General features: G+C 42.1%; 1 protein-coding gene across 8 annotated transcripts in view; it reads left to right on the top strand.

The window, feature by feature from the left end:
* The window catches only part of LOC132396945 (GRB10-interacting GYF protein 2-like), a 152456-nt gene extending 133352 nt beyond the window's left edge, over positions 1-19104 (top strand). For 7 of the 8 annotated variants that reach the window (XM_059975085.1, XM_059975087.1, XM_059975089.1 and 4 more), the window contains 3 exons: positions 4877-4936; positions 6580-6727; positions 10817-19104. In XM_059975085.1, coding sequence (XP_059831068.1) covers positions 4877-4936; positions 6580-6727; positions 10817-10884 — 276 coding nt within the window. In that variant the 3' untranslated portion in view covers positions 10885-19104. The remainder of the gene's footprint in view (positions 1-4876; positions 4937-6579; positions 6728-10816) is intronic. The other variant, XM_059975090.1, reaches the window with a different exon arrangement.
* Positions 19105-20345: the final 1241 nt, after the last annotated feature.

The raw sequence follows: 20345 nt of genomic DNA, 5'->3' as shown, positions 1-20345 counted from the left end.
TTTGCACATACTTGTAATGAGGATGGATGCTAGGGCAGCATTGTGGTGCAGCTAGTAGAGCTGCTGCATCACAGGTCTGGAGGGTTGGTTTAATCCTGACCTATGGTGTTGTCTGTGGGGATTTAGCACGTTTTCCCTGTAGCCACGTGGGTTTCCTCCATGTACTCTAGTTTCCTCCCAAATCCCAAAGATATACTGGTTGATTAACAGAACACTGTAAATTGCCCTAGTGCGTGGATAAGTAGTAGATTTGAGAGGGGGTGTGGGGTTAGGATAGGATTCATGTGTATTATTTTAAACAAAGCTGAGTGATGGTCCAGACTTGATGGGCCAAAGAGCTTGGTTCCATGCTGTATCCCTGAGCCTACAGCTTTATGATCACAATGGCACAAATATCAATGTACATAAATCCACTGAGTTGACTTATAATTAATGTTCTTGTTATATTGAAACTACTTTCCCCTTCCATGCCATAAACTTTTGATGGGATACTCTTGGACTGGTTATCCATTCCTTGTTGAAATTACATCATTCCTTGAATCCTCATCTGATGCATATTACAAGAACGTAGAATATTTTAATGGTTTCCCAAGACACCCTGGTGTCAGTGTACATGCTCAGAATTATCAAGAAGCCTACAGTTAACACTCCCCTCGACTCCACCTGTTTGCTGTGGTTGTCAGGTTTGGGCTACAAGTCTATCACGGTAATCTATCCAGCATACTTTTGTTTTCTTAACAGAGTTGATGGCATTAACAAACTATTACTTATACCCAAGTGGCTTGGGTTAGCATAGAATAAGTACGCAAGTAGATTCTACAGAAACACTGCTGCAGCCCTAATCGTGCATTAATGAGAAGAACAGCTAATATTGGAATTACCCTCATGCACAACTGCATGTATGCACAGATGCAATGAAAACCTTACTTTCAATGCTTGACTATTCAAAGTAGTGTATGGTGATGTATACTGTACATAGTTTGATAATAAGATTATTGTGGCTTCGGCATCACATATCATATCATATTTTACATGGATGTACAAATTTACAAGGATGTTGCTGGGACTGGAGATCCTGAGTTATCAGGAAAGATTAAATAAGTTATGACTTAACTCCTTGGAATGTAGAAGATTAGGAGGACATTTGATAGAGGGATACAAAATTGGGGGCTGGGACTACAACTGGAGGTCATGGGTTAAGAGTGAATGGTGAAATGTTTAAGGGGATCATGAAGGGAAACTTTTTCATTCAGGGTTTTGAGAACGTAGAGTGAGTTACCAGCATAAGTGGTGCATTGGAGCTCTATTTCAGTGTTTCAGTGAAGTTTGGATAGGTACACAGATGGTTGTGCTTTTTGGTTCGGTGGAGTGCTTGAAAGGAAGCAGTTGTTCTTGAACTTGGTGGTGTGGGACTTTGGGCTTCTGTAGTTCCTGCCTGATGGTAGCTATGAGAAGATGGCACAGCCCAGATGGTAGAAGTACTTAGGTGTCACCTTGAGGTAGTTCCTCTTGTAAATGCTACCAGTGGTGGTGGGGGGGAAATGTGCCTATGATGTATTGGGCTGAACCCACTACTCTCTGCCGCAGCTTGCGTGAGACTCTACATTTAAATGGGATTTGAATGCTGGAACTGGGTTAAAATAAGCCCAATCCATCCAAGGTGGTTACTTGGTCCAGAAACGCAACCACCTTTGCAGTTTCATAAGGCAGAAATCAAGAAATTGCCCATATTTCCCTGAATGAGGGCAGCTGCAGCTGCATTGAGTTCAGCATCAGTCAGAGTAAAATGGCCTTAACCAGCAGCTGAACAGCACTGACAGACCAATCACCATGAGCTCTGTGCAGGGATCCACAGTAACTCACCAGAGCTGCTTCATAATGTCTCCCAGGCTTGATATTGGCAGTGGATGCACAGAAATATATTTGTTTCCAAGTGACACACCATGGTAGTGTAGACAACCCACTTCTCCACTATCAGAATCTTGATACTCATTGCTAGTAGCACCGTAGGATTACTTTCACCACACAGATTACAGATTCACAAATCTTCACCACCACTCTTTAGGGGGAGATAATATCAACGTGCTGGATATTTCAATCAATAATCCTAAATATTAATTAATTTAAAATTACATTGGTCAAACTTGTAAGTGTTGCTTCCTCAGAATTGTTTTTTGTTTAAGATAGACCACTGAAGCTAAACACAAATTTAATTTCAGACTACTTGTATTACAGAAGAATTTGGAAGAATGGGAAATTAACCTTTATTGAATATAATGTGTTTAATTGCATAATGGTGCTGATGCAATAATTTAACTAAGGTAAAAAAAAATTGTTTTTCGTTTGCACTCTGTGTACGAGTCTTCTCTCAAGTCTCCAACAATAATCAGCCAACATTGGTGGATTCCATTGTCCTGATACTCTTTCTCCATGAAACCTCTCACTATGCTTATCACCGACGGCACCAAGATTTGCAGAGAAGTAGTCTAACTGGGAATGCAGAAAATGAATCTTTAGTATCATGCTGCGCTTCATAGTTTTGTATGCTTGAAGCATGTTGTCAACCAGCTGCACATAGATTGGTGTTCTGTAGCTCCTGCAAAAGTTTTCAACAACATCCTTGATTGTCGTTGACTTGTTTGATTTGTGGACCAACATAAATTACTTCCTTAGTCTTGGCATAAGTAATTGACTTGAATTATGAATTGAAATAAAACATATAGGCAATTTTTTAAAAATGGTGTGTGATAGGGAAATTGTATGGTGATTTTCATGATCAGCAGCCCAATATCCATTAGATACACCTAAAAGTATTCAGGAAGCAAGATCTTTGTCCAGTTTAATTCCTCGAGGGACCTTAAAATATCTCCAAATAACTTCAAGCAACGCACACAAAATGCTGGTGGAACACAGCAGGCCAGGCAGCATCTATAGGGAGAAGCGCTGTTGATGTTTTGGGCCGAGACCCTTCGTCAGGACTTCCAAATAACTTCCTTCTCTAAGCCACCAAGACAGCAGAAACTTCTATACCAATAAATAAAGGTGTTCAAGGGCTGTCATTTTCAAATAAATAATGCACCTTTATTTTCTGTTGATGATAAAGTATTCTTAAGCTCGTCACCCCTACTCAGGCTTTGGACACCGTCAGCAGATCACCAGAGATCTGCTTTGGGCCAGTCTTTCCAGTAATGTAGCTCATCTTCAAAGATCACTCCTCTCCCAGGGATGAGGTCTTTGGAGCTTCTGTTGGTGTTTCTGCAGCACTGTGTTTTTATAGGATGGGGTTGTTAGCCACATGCCCAGCCTTCCTCTTGAGGGCTTGGGACTGTCAGTGGCAGAGTTAGATGAGGGATTACCAAGGATTATCTATTGTATCTTTATGCTTCAAAAGGTTTTTTGGAATCACTTGCTCAGAGCAATTCAAATCCATGCTCATGGTGGCAGCAAGTTTGTTTAGTTGATTGGATTTAATGGGCCTTGACTCTCTCAATATGTGGTAAAACAAAATATGAGAGTCACTTGACAGATCAGGTATTATCTGTGGAGAGGGAGCAAGTTAGTGTTCAGGATCTTGAACAGAGCTGTTCTCGTCTTTGACTTGTAACATGAGCTGACCCTTTTCTCTCCATAGATCGTACTAGTGAGCGAGCGTGTGTGTGTGTGTGTGTGTGTGTGTATATATATATAGAGAGAGAGAGAGAGAGTTATATATCACACTATAGAACTATGTATATGTTTATTTCTATAGTGAGCTTATGTACATCTATGCTTTGGTTGCTTGCTTTCCCACTTGTCAGTTTTATGCATTGGTAGTTTTTGTTTGATCTCAGTTGAAATAATTGGTGCAGCGGGGTCTTGACATATTCAGGGGTTAGGAGGCCCAGTTGTTTCCCTCCCCATTATTTATTCACTCAGCATCTGAGGTTTAGAAGAATGAAGACCAGTGAAGTGGAGAATCGGCACTGATACCACAATCTTGAGAGTTGGTTGTATTTTACTTCTGATTTCTGCTGTGCCCATGCATAAACTTTCCTGTCAAGTTTGTTCGAAATAACAACCAAAAAACAGGGTATAGTGTAAGTAATTACCTTTCCAATAGTGTCTCAGAGGTACAGCATGGATACAGGCCCTTTGGCCCACCAATTCCATGTCAACCTTCATGCACTCACTTTTACACCTGTTTTATTCTCCTCACTTTCCCATGGGTCCCCACCCTTAGATTCTGCCTCTGGAGCAATTTACCGTGGCATTTACTTTACCAACCTGAAAATCTATAAGATCTGGGAGGAAACCAGAATATCTGGTGGAATCCATGTAGCCACAAGTAGGATGTGCAAATGCCGCACAGACAGGACTGGAGGTTAAGATTGAACTCTGGGGGCCGGAGTTGCATATACTGCACTGAAGTACTAAGACATCAGCTTACCTTTGAATTTATCTGACTCTTTGGTATGGGATGGTTTGGGGAGCCGAGAGTAAAGTACTTGACCATTGGTTGGCTGTAAGTTACTGATGTCCTCATTCAAAGGCAGCTGTAATGTGCAACCTGACCAAATAAGTCACTGTGACAAATTACCTTGATATTGAAGGACTTTCTGATGGCCTTTTTCTGACTTTGTGAGACAGTGAACTGTGCAATTCATAAGTTTCAGCCACAAATAACCATAATAGCATAAGCCATGTTCCTTGACCATTTAAGAATGTAAAGATGAAAGCTGCAATTGAATGCAGAAGAGGAAGTTTCTCCTCTATATGTATTTATATCACAACTTTACCAACCAATAGAAAATGTGTCTTTTCTCAAAATCAGTGTTCTTGATTCATTTTGTATGAGGGTCCAGTTCTTGGTGATTTCGTTTTTCCTTTTTCTTCCCAGTTAACGAAGGAGCTTTTGGGCCTCACTGGGAATCTCTCTCTGCAGCCTGACAGATTACAGGTCAGTATAGAACTTTCCTGGTTCCTTTCGCACCATAAGAGCAGTAGTGAAGTGGTTGTTCACCAAAGGTTAAGAACATTGTAACAGAAGCACCAAGGTATAATCCATGCCTTTTTCCTATAATTCCTTTATTAGATACATACCAGTCTATTTTGGAGAAATATCTGATTAAACTGCGTAAAGAATTCTAAAGATTCAACAGCGTCTATGTGAAGAAATTTCTCCTTGTTTCTTCTTGATGGAAATGGTCCATCACTTATTCTAAGACTGTGGCCCTTGGTTATAGACTTTCAACAGAAGTACCCTCCCTGCATCTGGCCTTTTGGAGCTGTTGGAAGATAATGGTGATTCTTCTTAAATCTAGATAGCGCATTTCCAGTCTCTATCAAACCCCTTAAGTGGCTAATCCACCAACCCTGGAACTAATCCAATAAATCTGCTACTTCCTTCCTTTAAGTAAGAAAACTGGAACTGCAGCAGGTGTGCTTTTATCAAGATTGTATGGCTCACATGCTAAAATGATAGTGGAAAGAAAGTTACTGCTGTTCCAATTGCACTGATGTAGTACCCATCCCATCTCCAGTCTGAGTCCCATTACTATACCATACCACCTTTGTGTTCTTTTGTTTTGGCTCTCTTCTCAACAACTTTCCAGCTTACAATCCTTACTACTTTCTCTTCCACCTTTTCCATCTCTCCCACGAAATGCTTTGAGTTGCGTGCAGGATTCATGTTGAGAGGACTAAAACAGAAATGAATAGAACCAGAAATTCATTGACACAGATGGCTGTGGAGGCCAAGTCTGTGGACATATTTAAAGCAGAGTTTGATAGTTACAGAGAGAAGGCAGGAGAATGGAGTTGAGAGGGATAAGAAGTCAGCTGTGATGAAGTGGCAGAGCAGACTCGAGAGGCTGACTGGCCTAATACTGCTCTTATGTTTTGAAATCACTACAGGCACTAATCCCTATTCAAAGAAGAATTTGAAAGAGATACCCTAGAGCTAACTCACAAATACTAGGCACAAACAAAACTGCCCACCAGATTGGAATGTGCAAGGACGAAGTGTTAAAGAGAAGTTGCAGATGGTTTTTAAGGACTTAGGGTGGCACAATAGAGATTTTGCCACTTAAAGTGATACTGTTTCTATAATGGAAATTGGATTCAATACTATTTCTATAAATTGAAATTGGGGAATGGGGTGAGGCTAGTCCATTTGCCTTGTTACTGTTCAGTTGAGTTTTGCTTCTGGGTCCTGCAAGTGATATTTTGTATTGGATAGGAATTTTCACTGATTCCTCATCCATGGCCCACTCACCTCTTTACTTCTGTACTGAAGGTTCTGGATTGTGGTTCCATGTGAGCACGTGTTCCTTGAGTATTTTTACAAGGAGGCAACATAAGGGATGTTCTGAAGCCAAGACAATACATCTTGAGGTACACTTTCTGGTTGGAGATGTTGCAGTTGGGGGAGGGTGTGAGATTCAGCAGTTAGAACAGTAACTAGTTTTCCTTCTCTGAACCACTCTCAGCCCAGAAACACTACAGACATTTGCTGACTGACTTCTGCCCGGCTGGTGAGCCCGATTGCCTCTTCGAACATTATGGTAGATTAATTGTGTAATGGCTTCTCTTTATGTTCAGGACTCCATCTGGGGGCTCGGTTCAAACGGCTTACAGTCACTGTTCCAGGCTAATCACAATAGCGCACAACAGTCATCTTATGAGAGCTCCCAAGCTGGGAAAAAGAAAAAAAAGCAAAAGATGGTGAGGGCTGATCCTAGTATCCTGGGTGAGTCGCACTGCATTTTAACACCATTGTTATTTTTGTGGAATTACTGGAACATGCAAGGTCTCCTCTGTCTTCAGTTTATTGTAGTTTAGAGGGTCCAAAGCAGGCACTCAAGAATGATCTTGGGAATTAAAGGCTTAATTTCCTCTTCCCACCCTGTCATTTGCAAAAATGCCATCCCTTTCTATCAATTCCTCCTTCAAAGAAAGGGGCTTCCTTCCCTCCACCATCAATGCTGTCCTTAACCACATCTTTTCCATTTTGGACACATCTACCCTCATCTCATTCTCCCTCCACCCCACAGGGATAGAGTTCCTCTTGTCCTCACCTACCACCCTACCAGCGTTAACGTTCAGCATATAATTCTCCGTAACTGCCACTATCTCCAATGGGATCCCACCACCAAGTACATCTGTCCCTCGCCCTCACTTCCTGATTTCTGTAGGAATCGCTGCCTTCACTACAGCCTGGTCCATTCGTCCCTCCCACTGATCTCCCTCCTGGCACTTACCCTTGCAAGCGGAGTAATTGTCACACATGCCCCTATACCTCCTCCCTCACTACCATTCAAGACCCCCAAACGATCCTTCAGGGTGAGGCAACACTTCGCCTGTGAATCTTTTGGGGTCAGCTACTGTATCCAGTGTTCCTGGTGTGAGAGCCAATGTAGATTGTGAGACCGCTTTGCCGAGCACCTACGCTCCATCCACCAGAAAAAGCGGGATCTCCCAATGGCTACCCATTTTAATTCCACTTCCCATTCCTATTCCAACATGTCCATCCATGGCCTCCTCTACTGTCATGATAAGGCCACACTCAGGTTGGAGGAGCAATACCTTGTATTCCATCTGGGTGACCTCCAACTTGATGGGATGAACATTGATTTCTCGAATTTCCGGTAATCTTCCCTCACATCCCCTCACCATTCTCCATCCTTTTCCGTCTTATCTTATCTCCTTGCCTGCCTATTGTCTCCCTCTGGTGACCCCCTGCCTCTTTTCTTTCTTGCATGCCCTTCTGTCCACTTACATTTCCCCTTCTCCAGTCCTATATCTCTTTCACCAAACAACTTCCCAGCTCTTTACTTCACTCCTCTCCCCTCCCAAATTTACCTATCACCTTATTTCCCCCACCCCTCCACCTGCCTTCTAACTCTGAGTCATCTGCTTTTACCCAGTCCTGCTAAAGGGCCTCTGCCCGAAACATTGACTGTACTCTTTTCCATAGATGCTGCCTGACTTGCTGAGTTCCTACAGCATTTTGTGTATGTTATTTAGTTCATGAGAAGTATTTGTCGGCTCTGGGCCTGTATGCACTGGTGTTTAGAAGAATGGCGTGGGGAAGGGGAATCTTATTGAAACCTACCGAATATTGAAAGGCCTAGATAAAGTGGACATTGAGACTTCCCGATAGAAGTCTAGGACCAGAAGGAATAGCCTCAGAATAGTAGGGAGTTTCTTTAGAACAGAGATGAGGAGGCCAAGTCTGTGATGGCTATGGAGGCCAAGTCATTGGATTTGTTTAAAGTGGAATTGAATGGTTCTTGATTAGTAAGGTTGTCAGTGGTTACAGGGAGAAGGCAGGAGAATGGGGTTGAGAGGGATAATATATCAGACATGATGGAATAGTAGAGCAGACTTGATGGTCCAAATGGCCCATTGGACTCAAGACTGTGGCATGATTCCAGAGGGAGGCCACTGAAAGGGAATTATAGATCAGTTAGCCTAACCTCAGTGGTTGGGAAGATGTTGCAGTCGATGGTTAAGGCTGAGGTTATGAAGAATTTGGTGACACTGGATGAAGAACAAAGTCAGCACGTTTCCTTAAGGGGAAAACTGCCTGACAAACTGCTGTAATTATTTGAGAAGATTACAAGTAGGATAGATAAAAGTGAATGTTGTATACTTGGATTTTCAGAAGGCCTTTGACAAGGTGCCACCCATGAGGCTGTTTAAGAAGTTAAGAGCCCATGGTATTTACAGGGAAGTTACTAGCATGGTTAGAGCTTTGGCTGATGGTTAGGAGGCAGCAAGTGGGAATAAAAGGATCCTTTTCTCCTTGGCTGCTAGTGACTGGTGGTGTTCTGCAGTGGTCGGTGTTGGAACCGCTTCTTTTTATGCTGTATCTCAATGATTTAGATGATCGGCTTTGTTGCCAAGTTTATAGATGATAGGAAGATTGGTGAAGGAGCATGTAGTGTTGAGGAAACAGGAAAGCTGCGGGAGGACATACAAATTGGGAGAATGGGCAGGGAAGTGGCAAACGAAATACGGTGTCATCCACTTTAGTAGAAGAAATAAATGTGCAGACTATTTTCTAAACGTGGAGAAAATCCAAAAACCTGAGATAGAAGGAGACTTGGGAGTCCTTGTCCAGAACACTGTAAAGGTTAACTTGCAGGTTGAGTCGGTGGTGAGTATGGCAAATGCAATGTTAGCATTCATTTCAAGAGGTCTAGAATGCAAGAGCAGGGATGTGACCCTGAGGCTTTATAAGGCACTGGTGAGGCCTCGCCTTGAGTATTGTGAACAGTTTTGAGTTCTTCATCTAAGAAAAGATGCGCTGGCCTTGGAGAGGGTTCAGAAGAGGTTCATAAGGCTGATTCTGGGAATGAAAGGCTCATCATATGGGAAAAATTGATGGACCTGAGTCTGTACTTGTTGGAATTTAGAAGGATGGGGGGGGGGGGGGGCTGGATTTCATTGAAACATTTTGAATGTTGAAAGGCCAAGGCAGAGTAAATGTGGAAAGAATGTTTCCATTGGTAGGGTCTAGGACAAGAGGGTACAGCTTCAGGATAGAAGGATGTATCTTTAAAACAGATGCGGAGAAATTTCTTTAGCCAGACAGTGAATTAGTGAATTTATGGAATCTGTTACCACAGGCAGCTGTGGAGGCCAGGTCACATTTAGGGTGGAGGTTGATCGGTTTTTGATTGGCCATGGCATCAAAGGTTACAAGGAGTGGGGGGGGGGGAGGGTAAATGGATCAGCTATGATTGAATGGCGGAGCAGGCTCGATGAGCCAAATGGCCTAATCCTCCTATGTCTTAGTCTGTGACAGTTTCTCCTCCTATGTCTGCTCGCTTGTTCAGTGGTTATTCCATGAAACATTCCCTTCCTCTCAATTTACAGATTTGTTATGGGCTGTATGGAAAATGACACCTGGCTGAGGAAAGGCCTCAATTCAAGTGCCATATTATCCCCAAATATTATTATGAGCTTTTGTTTCCTTGTGAAAGCCAGTCCCATTGCTTCTGTTTTTCTGCCTTCGCTTCTCAACCCCTCTTTGTCTCTCACCTCCCATTGCCCCTTCCAGGATGTACGTATTTTTTGTACAGATGTTCGTAGTTTTGTCCTGAGCTGGCACCGTTGTGGTGCAATGTTGCCAATTTCTTTAGAGACTTGTTACTTCAAGTTTTATCAAAGGGCCTTTGAGAGTTATCTGGGGACTTGTGTCATATAAGCCAGACTAGGTAAGGCTGGCTCTTTCTTTCATTGAGACTTTGAGCCCATTGTCTTTTCGCAACACTCTGGCAGCTACTTGGTATTTTAATAATATTTTATAGTTATTAATTTGAAATTAGTTTCCTAAACTGCCGCTCTTAAATCTGAGCTCTCTTGATTAATATTGAACATCATCATAGTAGTTTACTGTATCTTTCCTGCCATGTCTTCATTGGCTGTTTGAAAGACATATAGTGTATCTACCCAAAATTTTCTTCATAACATTTAAATTCATCTTTGCAAGACCCTGTCCACAGGTATTTTTGTGTGATTTATGGAATTGGTTGAGAGCATTCCAAATCCTATTAACTCTTTGGGGGCTGGCAGGAGGAAATCCCTTCAGATCCTGAATGGCTTACTGACTCGTTCTTCAGAAGGAGTGATTTACTTCATTTAATGTAGAAAATACTCACTCCTTTCTCACAGGCATCTGGATCATAATGCCCAGTATCATTATTGCTGTATCCAACTGTGATTTTGCATTTAAGCTAGGGACGTAGCATTTAGAGCTCGGGGACCTCGCTAATTTATAGCTGGAAAATATCCCGTTTAATATGTGTCCTTTTTTTTTTAAACACAACAGGCTTCTCTGTGAACGCATCATCAGAGCGACTGAATATGGGAGAGATAGAGACGATGGATGATTTTTAAACAAGGTTTTTTTTTAAGTTCCTAAAAGCTGCCTTTGACTCCTTATTGACCGTACCTGGAACATGCTTCATGGTAGGCGTCCGCAGTGATGAATCCAGGATCTCCGCTCCCTGTGCTGGCAAGAAGTGTGAAAATTCACTTAATTTTTGTTTTGTGAACCCTCTGGGTACTTCTACTCTTCATTGGATGAAGCACCTTAATAACCATGCACTTTATCAGACATTGTACATAGACTGAAACTGGAGGTTTTCTTGAATATAAAGTTCCTTTTTTTTTGGAAATATATCTGCAAAACACTGTTACTGTTTTTAAAAAAAAGTGTTTTTTTTCTTTGAAAGGATGTGGAACCTGAAGAAATGCACTTAAAAGACTGAATCCAGAACTGGAACTTATGGTGTGCTATAGTTTGGACAATGTGATTTTTGAGTGTTTAGGTCCCTTTTTAAACAAAAAAAAAGGCAGAGAGGATCAGGAGGCCACTTACTCAGTTTTACTTTGGTTGCACATAAAGCACCGAGCTACATTGGACTAACCCGGACAGCACTGCGCAAGAGTGGATTTTCAGCATTTACGTGGTGCTTTATACAAGGAATGTATAAAAAAAGACAATAAATACATACTTGGACAGAGTAGTTCAAGTGGACTGCTGCGTTGACAGCTTTTTTTGTTTTTTATTTTTTAAAAGAAGCTATTTTCCCCACCCCTTTCCTAGGTTAAGTACTTGTTAACCCAGGAATCCAAGCTCACCGGCAGTAACGCAGAACTCATGCTGTCTTGTCAGCCACGTGGACTGCAATGCACCCGGAAACGGATGGCGGCTGACGAGTCGGAAAAAAAGAGGAATGGAGAGAGACCAGCCCTCCAGTTCGCTTTGTTCTTCAAAAGGTTGCGAGACAGCGGCAAACCGCTACAAAGAACTAGTTTTTTTCATCACCCCCCCACCCCTCCCCCCACCTTAGTCCACTGAGGTGACTTAACAGCTGTGCAAGGGCTGTACGCTATAATTACCACTATTCATGTGGGACCATTTCAGTCTTGTGTCTTTTTGTTTAAGAGGATAGTTGTACTTTGGTCTGTTTGTGTGTGTGTGTATTTTTTTTCCCAAATATAAACTTCTGTTCCCTTTCGGAATAGATCTAGAGTGGTAGGACTGAAGTGCATCTTTGAAAGTCAGCTGCTTTGTATTTGGACTCTGGTGGAATGGCTCCCACTGATAATGCATGTGTTTTTTTAAAATTCTTTGTTTTATCAAACCACAACTTGTCTTAAAGCTTTAAGAAATGAAGCAAACCACAAATTAGCATCCAGAAAGTCTGGGTGAAAAAGTGTGCATGCTTCACAGGTGACTCTTTGGGAAGATTGGAACCACAGCGATGTCTAGTTGACTTGTGACAAGACAGAGTAAAATCAATAAATGTTTGTAGAGTATATTTTTTAAAAAAAACCTTTGAGGAGAGACAACAAAAGGAACAGGGGTTCAGGTTTGATTTGAAAGCTACATCAGCTGGGCACAGAGCTTTACAGTGCAGAATTATCCCAGGTTGCAAACTCTGGTGCCTCCTGGCTAAGGCAGCAGTACATTTCTTCAGTTCCCCCCCCAAACCAAGGTCAACAGTTTCTGCTAGAATTATCCATTCTGCCCCAGTGGCTTCTGGTATATGGCATCCAGTGGATCTGGAAGTGGGATTAGATATGATTGCATGTCTGCTTTCCAGATTTATGGATGTTTGAATCAAGATGTTTGTGGGATATTGGAATGGGACCTGCAGAGAGTTTGTTTGCAGTACCAGAGAAGGGAACCTGGGTTGGACACAGTGGTTTGGAATTGATTGCACGTCATTTACTCATTGTGGTAACCATGGTTATAATGTAATTGAGTGTAAATGTAAAGACCATTTCAGTATTAACAGACCTCAAGTGTACTTTCACAACTCAGTGAGTGCATCTCAGAATTTGTTGGCGTGAAAAGGCTGTTTGCATCTCTCTAAAAGCTTTGTCTCTCATTCCCCCCCCACCCCCATCCCTTCATTAAATGCATTCAACTAGCAAACACACTCCAGAACACTGTTTAAAATAGGAAATGGGCATGAGGAAAGTAAATGTGCAACTGGTTACTGTGTCACCCACATATGCGTGTCCACTTTCCCTACAGCAAACAGAGGCAGCAGCTTTAAACCCTGGTGTCATCAGTTTTATGCCCACCCCACTCAATACACCAATGGTGCACCCGTGCATTGGTTAATTCCTGCAGTGGATGCAAGGAGGGAAAGTGAGTTTTGTTGTACATGATGGTATTTTCCTTTTCTAATTGAAAGCTTATGAACTACATTGTGCCTGCTTTGAGATTACTGATTCTGTTTTTCTTTTTTTAAAAAAACCCAAGCATTTGGGGAAAGAAATGTTATCCTCGTAATTGCCCTAAAGTAAGTTAATTGGATTGTTTGTTTTTAAGGCTAAATTTGTTTAAATTGGCATAAGTTAGAGGCGCTTTTTTTTATTGAATGGGCTGTGCTGCATTAAGTCTGAGTTGCACTTTTGAGAATCCAGTTTGTAAACAGTGTTTTTAATTGTGTGCTTATTCACAGGTCAGCACTTCCTTAATCGCATATGCTGAGGGAAATATACACACAAAATTAAGAAAGTAAGAAAGGACTGTAGCATTAGATGCAGCCAGAAGGCACAACTTGTCCTTTACCAAGGTACCCTGAATTTGAATTTATCCCCATGTAAATCTCCTGTTCCCCACACTCCCTGCATCCAAAGCCGGTAATTGTTGTAAGTGGTAACCTGGTTGGAGTATGCACACTATTCATAAGTTTACTTACCTTCTACATGTAGGTTAGCATTCAAGTGGTGTCTTTTGACAAGCAGGCTAGCACTACTTCCAAATTCGGGAAAATACGCACAATATTCTTTTCCAAGTGGGTTGGGCACAGTGAGTCAGTAACAGTCAGTGACTTCAAACCCACTAAAGATATTTTTTTTACTGTCCATTTCTCCCAGCAATCATAATGTATACTTTTTTTTAATATAAAGTTCTCCTGGGTAGACTGGTTGGTTGCAATTTGCAAAACGTGATCTTCCCTGTGAAAGAGTTCACTGCTGCCACCAAGCTAGTTTACTTCTAATTGTGGTGTGGTATGTTCTGAATTGGTTCCTTCAAATGACTCCACCTTCATCCACCATGGCAGTGTAACAAAGCTCGAGGCCCTTTCTTCCACCTGTGCCCCAGAGTTGAGATTGCAAAATAGGTATTTGTACTGGTGGGTGTTCCTCAGATGAATGTGCTTTTTCTGGTCATGGTTGAGAAACGTGTGGCCTTGGTTAATGTTCCTAGGTCTCAAGTGTGGTTTAATTTAATCCTGATGATAGCAATGTGGTCAATAGGATTGAAATCCACCAAGAGTGATGGAAAGATAAGCATAGGACAAATGCATCAGTTGCTGCAATGGTTGGACTCCAGAGCATTGCATTGACTCCTGGCTCCAGTGTGGTTGTTTTTTTTTAAAAAGCATACTCCCCTTCCCCAGGCCATGGCAGTCTGCAATGCTCATTTCGGGGTAAGCTTCACTGCAACACTTACTCATTTGTGCCCATTTGTGTTTGGCTGCTATTGAAAGGAACGAAGATTGTATGACTATAAAGCCATGAGCTATCTTATTCAGCCTAGGCTGTACTGGTCCAGATATGAAGCACCATTTATTGCATAAGCTAAATTAATTCTGCACTCTTCTCAGTGTAGATGTGTATATTTTAAACCATGTCGAGGTTTTTTCTTTTGCGCAATGCCACGTATTGCTTTCTGGAGAACATCCAGGAATGTAGGCAGATGAAGGAGGTATATTTTTTGGCTTGGGCAGGGAGGGACATTGGAAGAGTTATTGCAAGTTGGATGACTTATTTGCACAATTGTTTCATTTGATTTTACAACCAATATCTGTTGTTGGGAGGTGGGTTGGGTGGGGTATGGGTGTAATGTACTTTTTTTAATTGTTGTGCATAATCCCGAGCTTTGTAGATACTTTGCTTACCGTATAAATAACTTGTACTTTTGGTTGGAAGCCTGACTACAGAGTAAAATTTAAACCTCCCTCTGCTAAACACAAGATATTATTTTCCAGGTTGGGGAGCTCTGTGAATACTGCCTTTTCACAAGTCTTTCAAGCTTTGCATTCTTTTTGTGGATGTAATAAGGGGAGGGGCGGGTGGTTAAAATAAGACAAGTGTACATAGTTTGAGATGTAAAAAAAAACAGAATAAATTCGTACTGGGTTTCTGAACTGAAATGGCTTTTTTGTGGTTGTACATTTCTCACCTCATATTTAGATATCACTGAACCTTACACCCTTTAAACCGTTTACCTACAAATTGTTCCATTTTTAACCAGCTTCTACACCCCTGTGGTTATGGAGTCAAAATGTCTCTCAGAATACAGCCAACTCTGGAAGAGCCAGTTGAAGAATGACACCAGCTGATACTATTTCACTACATGGGAATGAAAAGAGAATGTCTTGTCCTTGAGCCATCTTTCAGGCGAGACATTACACTACATTGCCAGAGCAATATGGGTAATCCTCTCAGAAGGGCAGGTGAGATTTCTGTCCAGTTTTGGACTGTATTTCTCCAACACCATTGGAAAAAATTCACAAACGTGAAAATCTGCTGGAGATCCAAGCAACACACACAAAATGCTGGAGGAACTCAGCAGGTCAGGCAGCATTTATAGAAAAGAGTAATGTCGATGTTTCAGGCTGAAACCCAGCATTAGTCCTGCTGAAGGGTTTGGGCCTGAAACATTGACCATACTGTACTCTTTTTCCATAGATGCTGCCTTGCCTGTTGAGTTCCTTCAGCATTTTGTACTGGAAAAATATGATCTGGTCATTATTCCGTTATTAGCTGCCACATTCATGCATTGCAACACTGCACTTCAATTTATTGCTTGGTTGAAACACTTTGGGCAGCTTGGTTTCAGGAAAGCTACAGAAACGTGAGTCTTTTTTAAAGAAATGTTTAACTTTTATTTATCCTGTATCAGTATGATAATATCCAGGTTTTAATATCCCTTCTACCATCAAATTTCTGAAACGTCCAAGAACAGAATCTCAAAGTCCTCTTCTGCACTATATTTATTATGTTGTTCCTTTCTGTGCCTAATGATGCATCAGGCAGTAACCTTACCATGTCTTTAGCACTTTTTTTTATTGAGGCAAGGTTACTAGCTCAATGCTCAACCCAGCACAGATGGAAGGAGCTGGACAGATTCAAACCTGGGACCACTCTCCTTGAAGTTGGGTGTAGATGCCATTACACCACCGGCTGGCTCTATTTATTATACTTGCAATGATTTTTTTAATGTCATGCATTGTTAACTGCTACTACGAAAAATGCACGTTCAGACGGAGACATAATGTAAAGATTCTTACTCGAATGTATGTGAAGGATGTAAGAAATAAACTCAATTCAATTCAATTTTGTGACATATATCAGTGATAATTAACCTGATTTTGGTTACCTATGATGGATAGCTCTTAAGAAAGATATCCTTGTCTCATATCCCCACTCATGTTCGGTTTTAAAATGTAATTACTTTCAGTTTTCATAGTAGGCAAAAAGACAAGATCTTGATCATTTGGGTTGAGGGATGTTAACAATTCTGCATTAGTCATGGCATGGATAGTAAATGCAGTTTTAGAATTTTGTTACATTTTACAGATCAGTTTCTGGACTGAATCTGTCGATGTAGGAATAATAGAGTCCTTTCCAATAAAAAGATTTCTCCAGACTTGGATTTCCACTGACTAGGAAGAAATCTTTCTTGAAGAATATTAATTTAGTTTGCAGCTCCCTTCAAGTAGCAGAGTTGGTGAACAAAGCACTCAGGTAATGTGCATGTGCTGAGGTACTTGAGAATGAGTGAAATGATGGTAGCTGGAACTGCTGTCTGTTACGGTTAATTGCACACACAGTTCTGAATCACCTAATGGTGCAAGTCCTACTCTGAGACTTGAATACTTAATCCAGGCTGACATTACCCCCAAGGGACTATCACACTGCTGGTGATAAGGTTTATAAAAATGAGATGTGAACTCTCTCAGGTAAATGTTTTGAGGAATTCTGCTTCATTATTATCTGTGTTGACATTGCTAACATCTGCAGATCATGAAGACCCCTATATGTCTTGGAATGTAGAAAATCAGCAAAGATTCCTACTGCTAAGAGCAGGGAAGGTTCAGGCATAAAAGGGATATACTGCTTAGTAGAGCAGTCATCGACGTAGTGATCTGAGGCAAAGCAGTAGGACTTTGGCAATAACGGGTCAAGGCAAGGTAAGTTACCTGTGAGGAATGGACGCAAGAAATATGTTTGTGAGGCCGGTGTTCTGTGCCAGGTGCATTGAGTTGCAGGTCCTTAGGGACCGGGTTAGGGAACTGGAGATGCAGCTTGATGACCACCTTCTGGTCAAGGAAAGTGAGGAGGTGATAGAGAGGAGCTATAGGCAAGTAGTCACCCCGGGGACTTGGGAGACAAGTAAGTGGGTAACAGTCAGGAGAGGGAAGAGCAAGAGTCTGATACCAGAGAGTGTGCTAGAGGTGCGGCCACTGTTGCTTCCTGCAGGTAGCCCTCCCCCCAAACAGGGGTACTTAGTTAAGGGAGACAGCCACAGAGATACAGTCTGGCCCTGTGGCTCAGAAGTGTAGGAAAAGGAAGGAGGCGGCAGTGATAGAAGACTCTAACAGGCAGTTTTGTTGTTGCATGAAAGAAACAAGTGGTAGTTTGCCTCCCAGGTGCCAGGGTCCGGGATGTTTCTGATCACATCCACAGTATCCGAATGTATCAACAACATAGCTAGGAAAAGGGAGGAGGTATTGAAAACAGACTACCAGGAGTTAGGAAGGAAGTTGAGAAGCAGGACCTCAAAGGTAGTAATCTAAGGATTATTGCCTGTGCCACACAACAGTGAGTACTCTATAGGAATAGTGTGTGAAGGATAAATGCATGACTGAGGGATTGGAGTGGGGGCAGGGATTCAGAGTTCTGGATCATTGGGTCCTCTTGGGGCAGGTGTGACCTGTACAAAAAGGACAGATTGCACTTGAATCCGAGGGGGACCAATATCCTGGCAGGGAAGTTTGCCAAGGCGATTGGGAGAGTTTAAACTAGAATCGCTGGGGGGTGGGAACTGAACCGAAGAGACAGAGGAAGGGGCAGTTGGCTCACAAATAGAGAAAGCTTGGAGATAGTGCAGGAGGGAAGCTAGGCAAGTGATGGAGAAGGGATACATTCAGACCGATGGTTTGAGATGTGTATTTTAATACAAGAAGCATCACGAACAAAATGGATGAGCTTAGAGCTATGATGTCATTACAGAGACTTGGATGGCTCGGGCAGGAATGGTTAGAGTGCCAAGCTTTAGATGTTTGAGACAGGACAGGGAGGGAGGCAAAAGAGGTGCTGATCAGAGGTAGTGTTACAGCTGCAGAAAAGGAGGAAATAATGGAGGGATTGTCTACTGAGTTTCTGTGCACGGAAGTTAGAAACGGGAAGGGGTCAATAACTACTGAGTTTTTTATAGACCACCCTGTAATAACAGGGACACTGAGGAGCAGATAGGGGGACAGATTCTGGAAAGGTGTAATAACGGCTGTGGTAGGAGATTTTAAATTCTCAAATATTGATTTGCATCTCCCTAGAGCAAGGGGTTTAGATGGGGTGGAGTTTTTTTAGTTCAGGAAGGTGTCCTGACACAAAATGTAGATAAACCTATAAGCGGAGAGGCTGTATGTGATCTGGTATTGGGAAATGAACCTGGTCAGGTCTCAGATCTCTCAGTGTGAGAGCATTTTGGTGATAGTGATCACTATTCTATCTCCTTTACCACAGCATTGGAGAGGGATAGGAACAGACAAGTTAGGAAAGGGTTTAATTGAAGTAAGGGGAAATATGAAGTTATCAGGCAGGATCTTGGGAGCCTAAATTGGGAACAGATGTTCTCAGGGCAGAAATGTGGCAAATGTTCAGGGGATATTTGCGTGGTGTTCTACATAGGTACATTCCAATGAGACGGAAAAGGATGGTAGGGTATGGGATGGTGTACAAAGGCTGTTGAAAATCTAGTCAAGAAGAAAAAAGCTTACAAAAGGCTCAAAAAGCTAGATAATGACGGAGAGCTAGAAGATTATAAGGCTAGCAGGAAGAAGCTCAAGAAAGAAGTTAGGAGAGCCAGAAGGGGCCATGAGAAGGCCTTGGCAGACAGGATTAGGGAAAACCCCAAGGCATTTTACAAGTATGTGAAGACATGGGAGAATAGGACCATTCAAGTGTGACGGTGGAAAAGTGTGTATGGAACCGGAGGATATAGCAGAGGTACTTAATGAATACTTGGCTTCAGTATTCACTACTGAAAAGGATCTTGGCGATTGTAAGGATGACTTACAGCAGTTTGAAAAGCTTGAGCATATAGACATTAAGAAAGAGGATGTGCTGGAGCTTTTGGAAAGCACCGAGTTAGATAAGTCGCTGGGATTGGACAAGATGTATCCTAGGCTACTGTGGGAGGCAAGCGAGGAGATTGCTGAGCCTCTTGCAATGATCTTTGCATTATTGATGGGGACAGGAGAGGTTCCAGAGGATTGGAGGGTTGCAGATGTTGTTCCCTTATTCAAGAAAGGGAACAGAGATAGCCCGGGAAATTATAGGCCAGTGAGTCTTACTTCAGTGGTTAGTAATTTGATGGAAAAGATCCTGAGAGGCAGGATTTATGAACATTTGGAGAGGCATAATATGATTAGGAATAGTCAGCATGGCTTTGTCAAAGGCAGGTCGTGCCTTACAAGCCTGATTGAATTTTTTGAGGATGTGACTAAACATGTTGATGAAGGTAGAGCAGCTGATGTAGTGCATATGGATTTCATCAAGGCATTTGATAAGGTAACCCATGCCAGGCTTATTGAGAAAGTAAGGAGGCATGGGATCCAAGGGGACCTTGCTTAGTGGATCCAGAATTGGCTTGCCCACAGAAGGCAAAGAGTGGTTTTAAATGGGTCATATTCTGCATGGAGTTCGGTGACCAGTGGTGTGCCTCAGGGATCTGTTCTGGGACCCTTTATTGATTTTTATAAATGACCTCGAGGAGGAAGTGGAGGGATGGGTTAGTAAATTTGCTGATGACACAAAGGTTAGGGGTGTTGTAGATAGTGTGGAAGGCTTACAGAGTTTACAGCAGGACATCAGTAGGATGCAAAACTGTGCTGAGGAGTGGTAGATGGAGTTCAACCCAGATAAGTGTGAGGTGGTTCAATTTGGTCTGTCAAATATGATGTCAGAATATAGTATTAATGGTAAGACTGTTTGCAGTGTGGAGAATCAGAGGTATCTTGGGGTCTGAGTCCATAGGACACTCAAAGTTGCTGCGCAGGTTGACTTTTATAGAGCTTTATAGAGGACCCTGGTCAGACCTC

This window comes from Hypanus sabinus, chromosome 7 (genome assembly GCF_030144855.1).
Source record: "Hypanus sabinus isolate sHypSab1 chromosome 7, sHypSab1.hap1, whole genome shotgun sequence".
Classification (NCBI taxonomy): Eukaryota; Metazoa; Chordata; class Chondrichthyes; order Myliobatiformes; family Dasyatidae; genus Hypanus; species Hypanus sabinus.
Note: the sequence above shows the minus strand (reverse complement) of the source record. Positions and strands in the feature narration are given on the sequence as shown.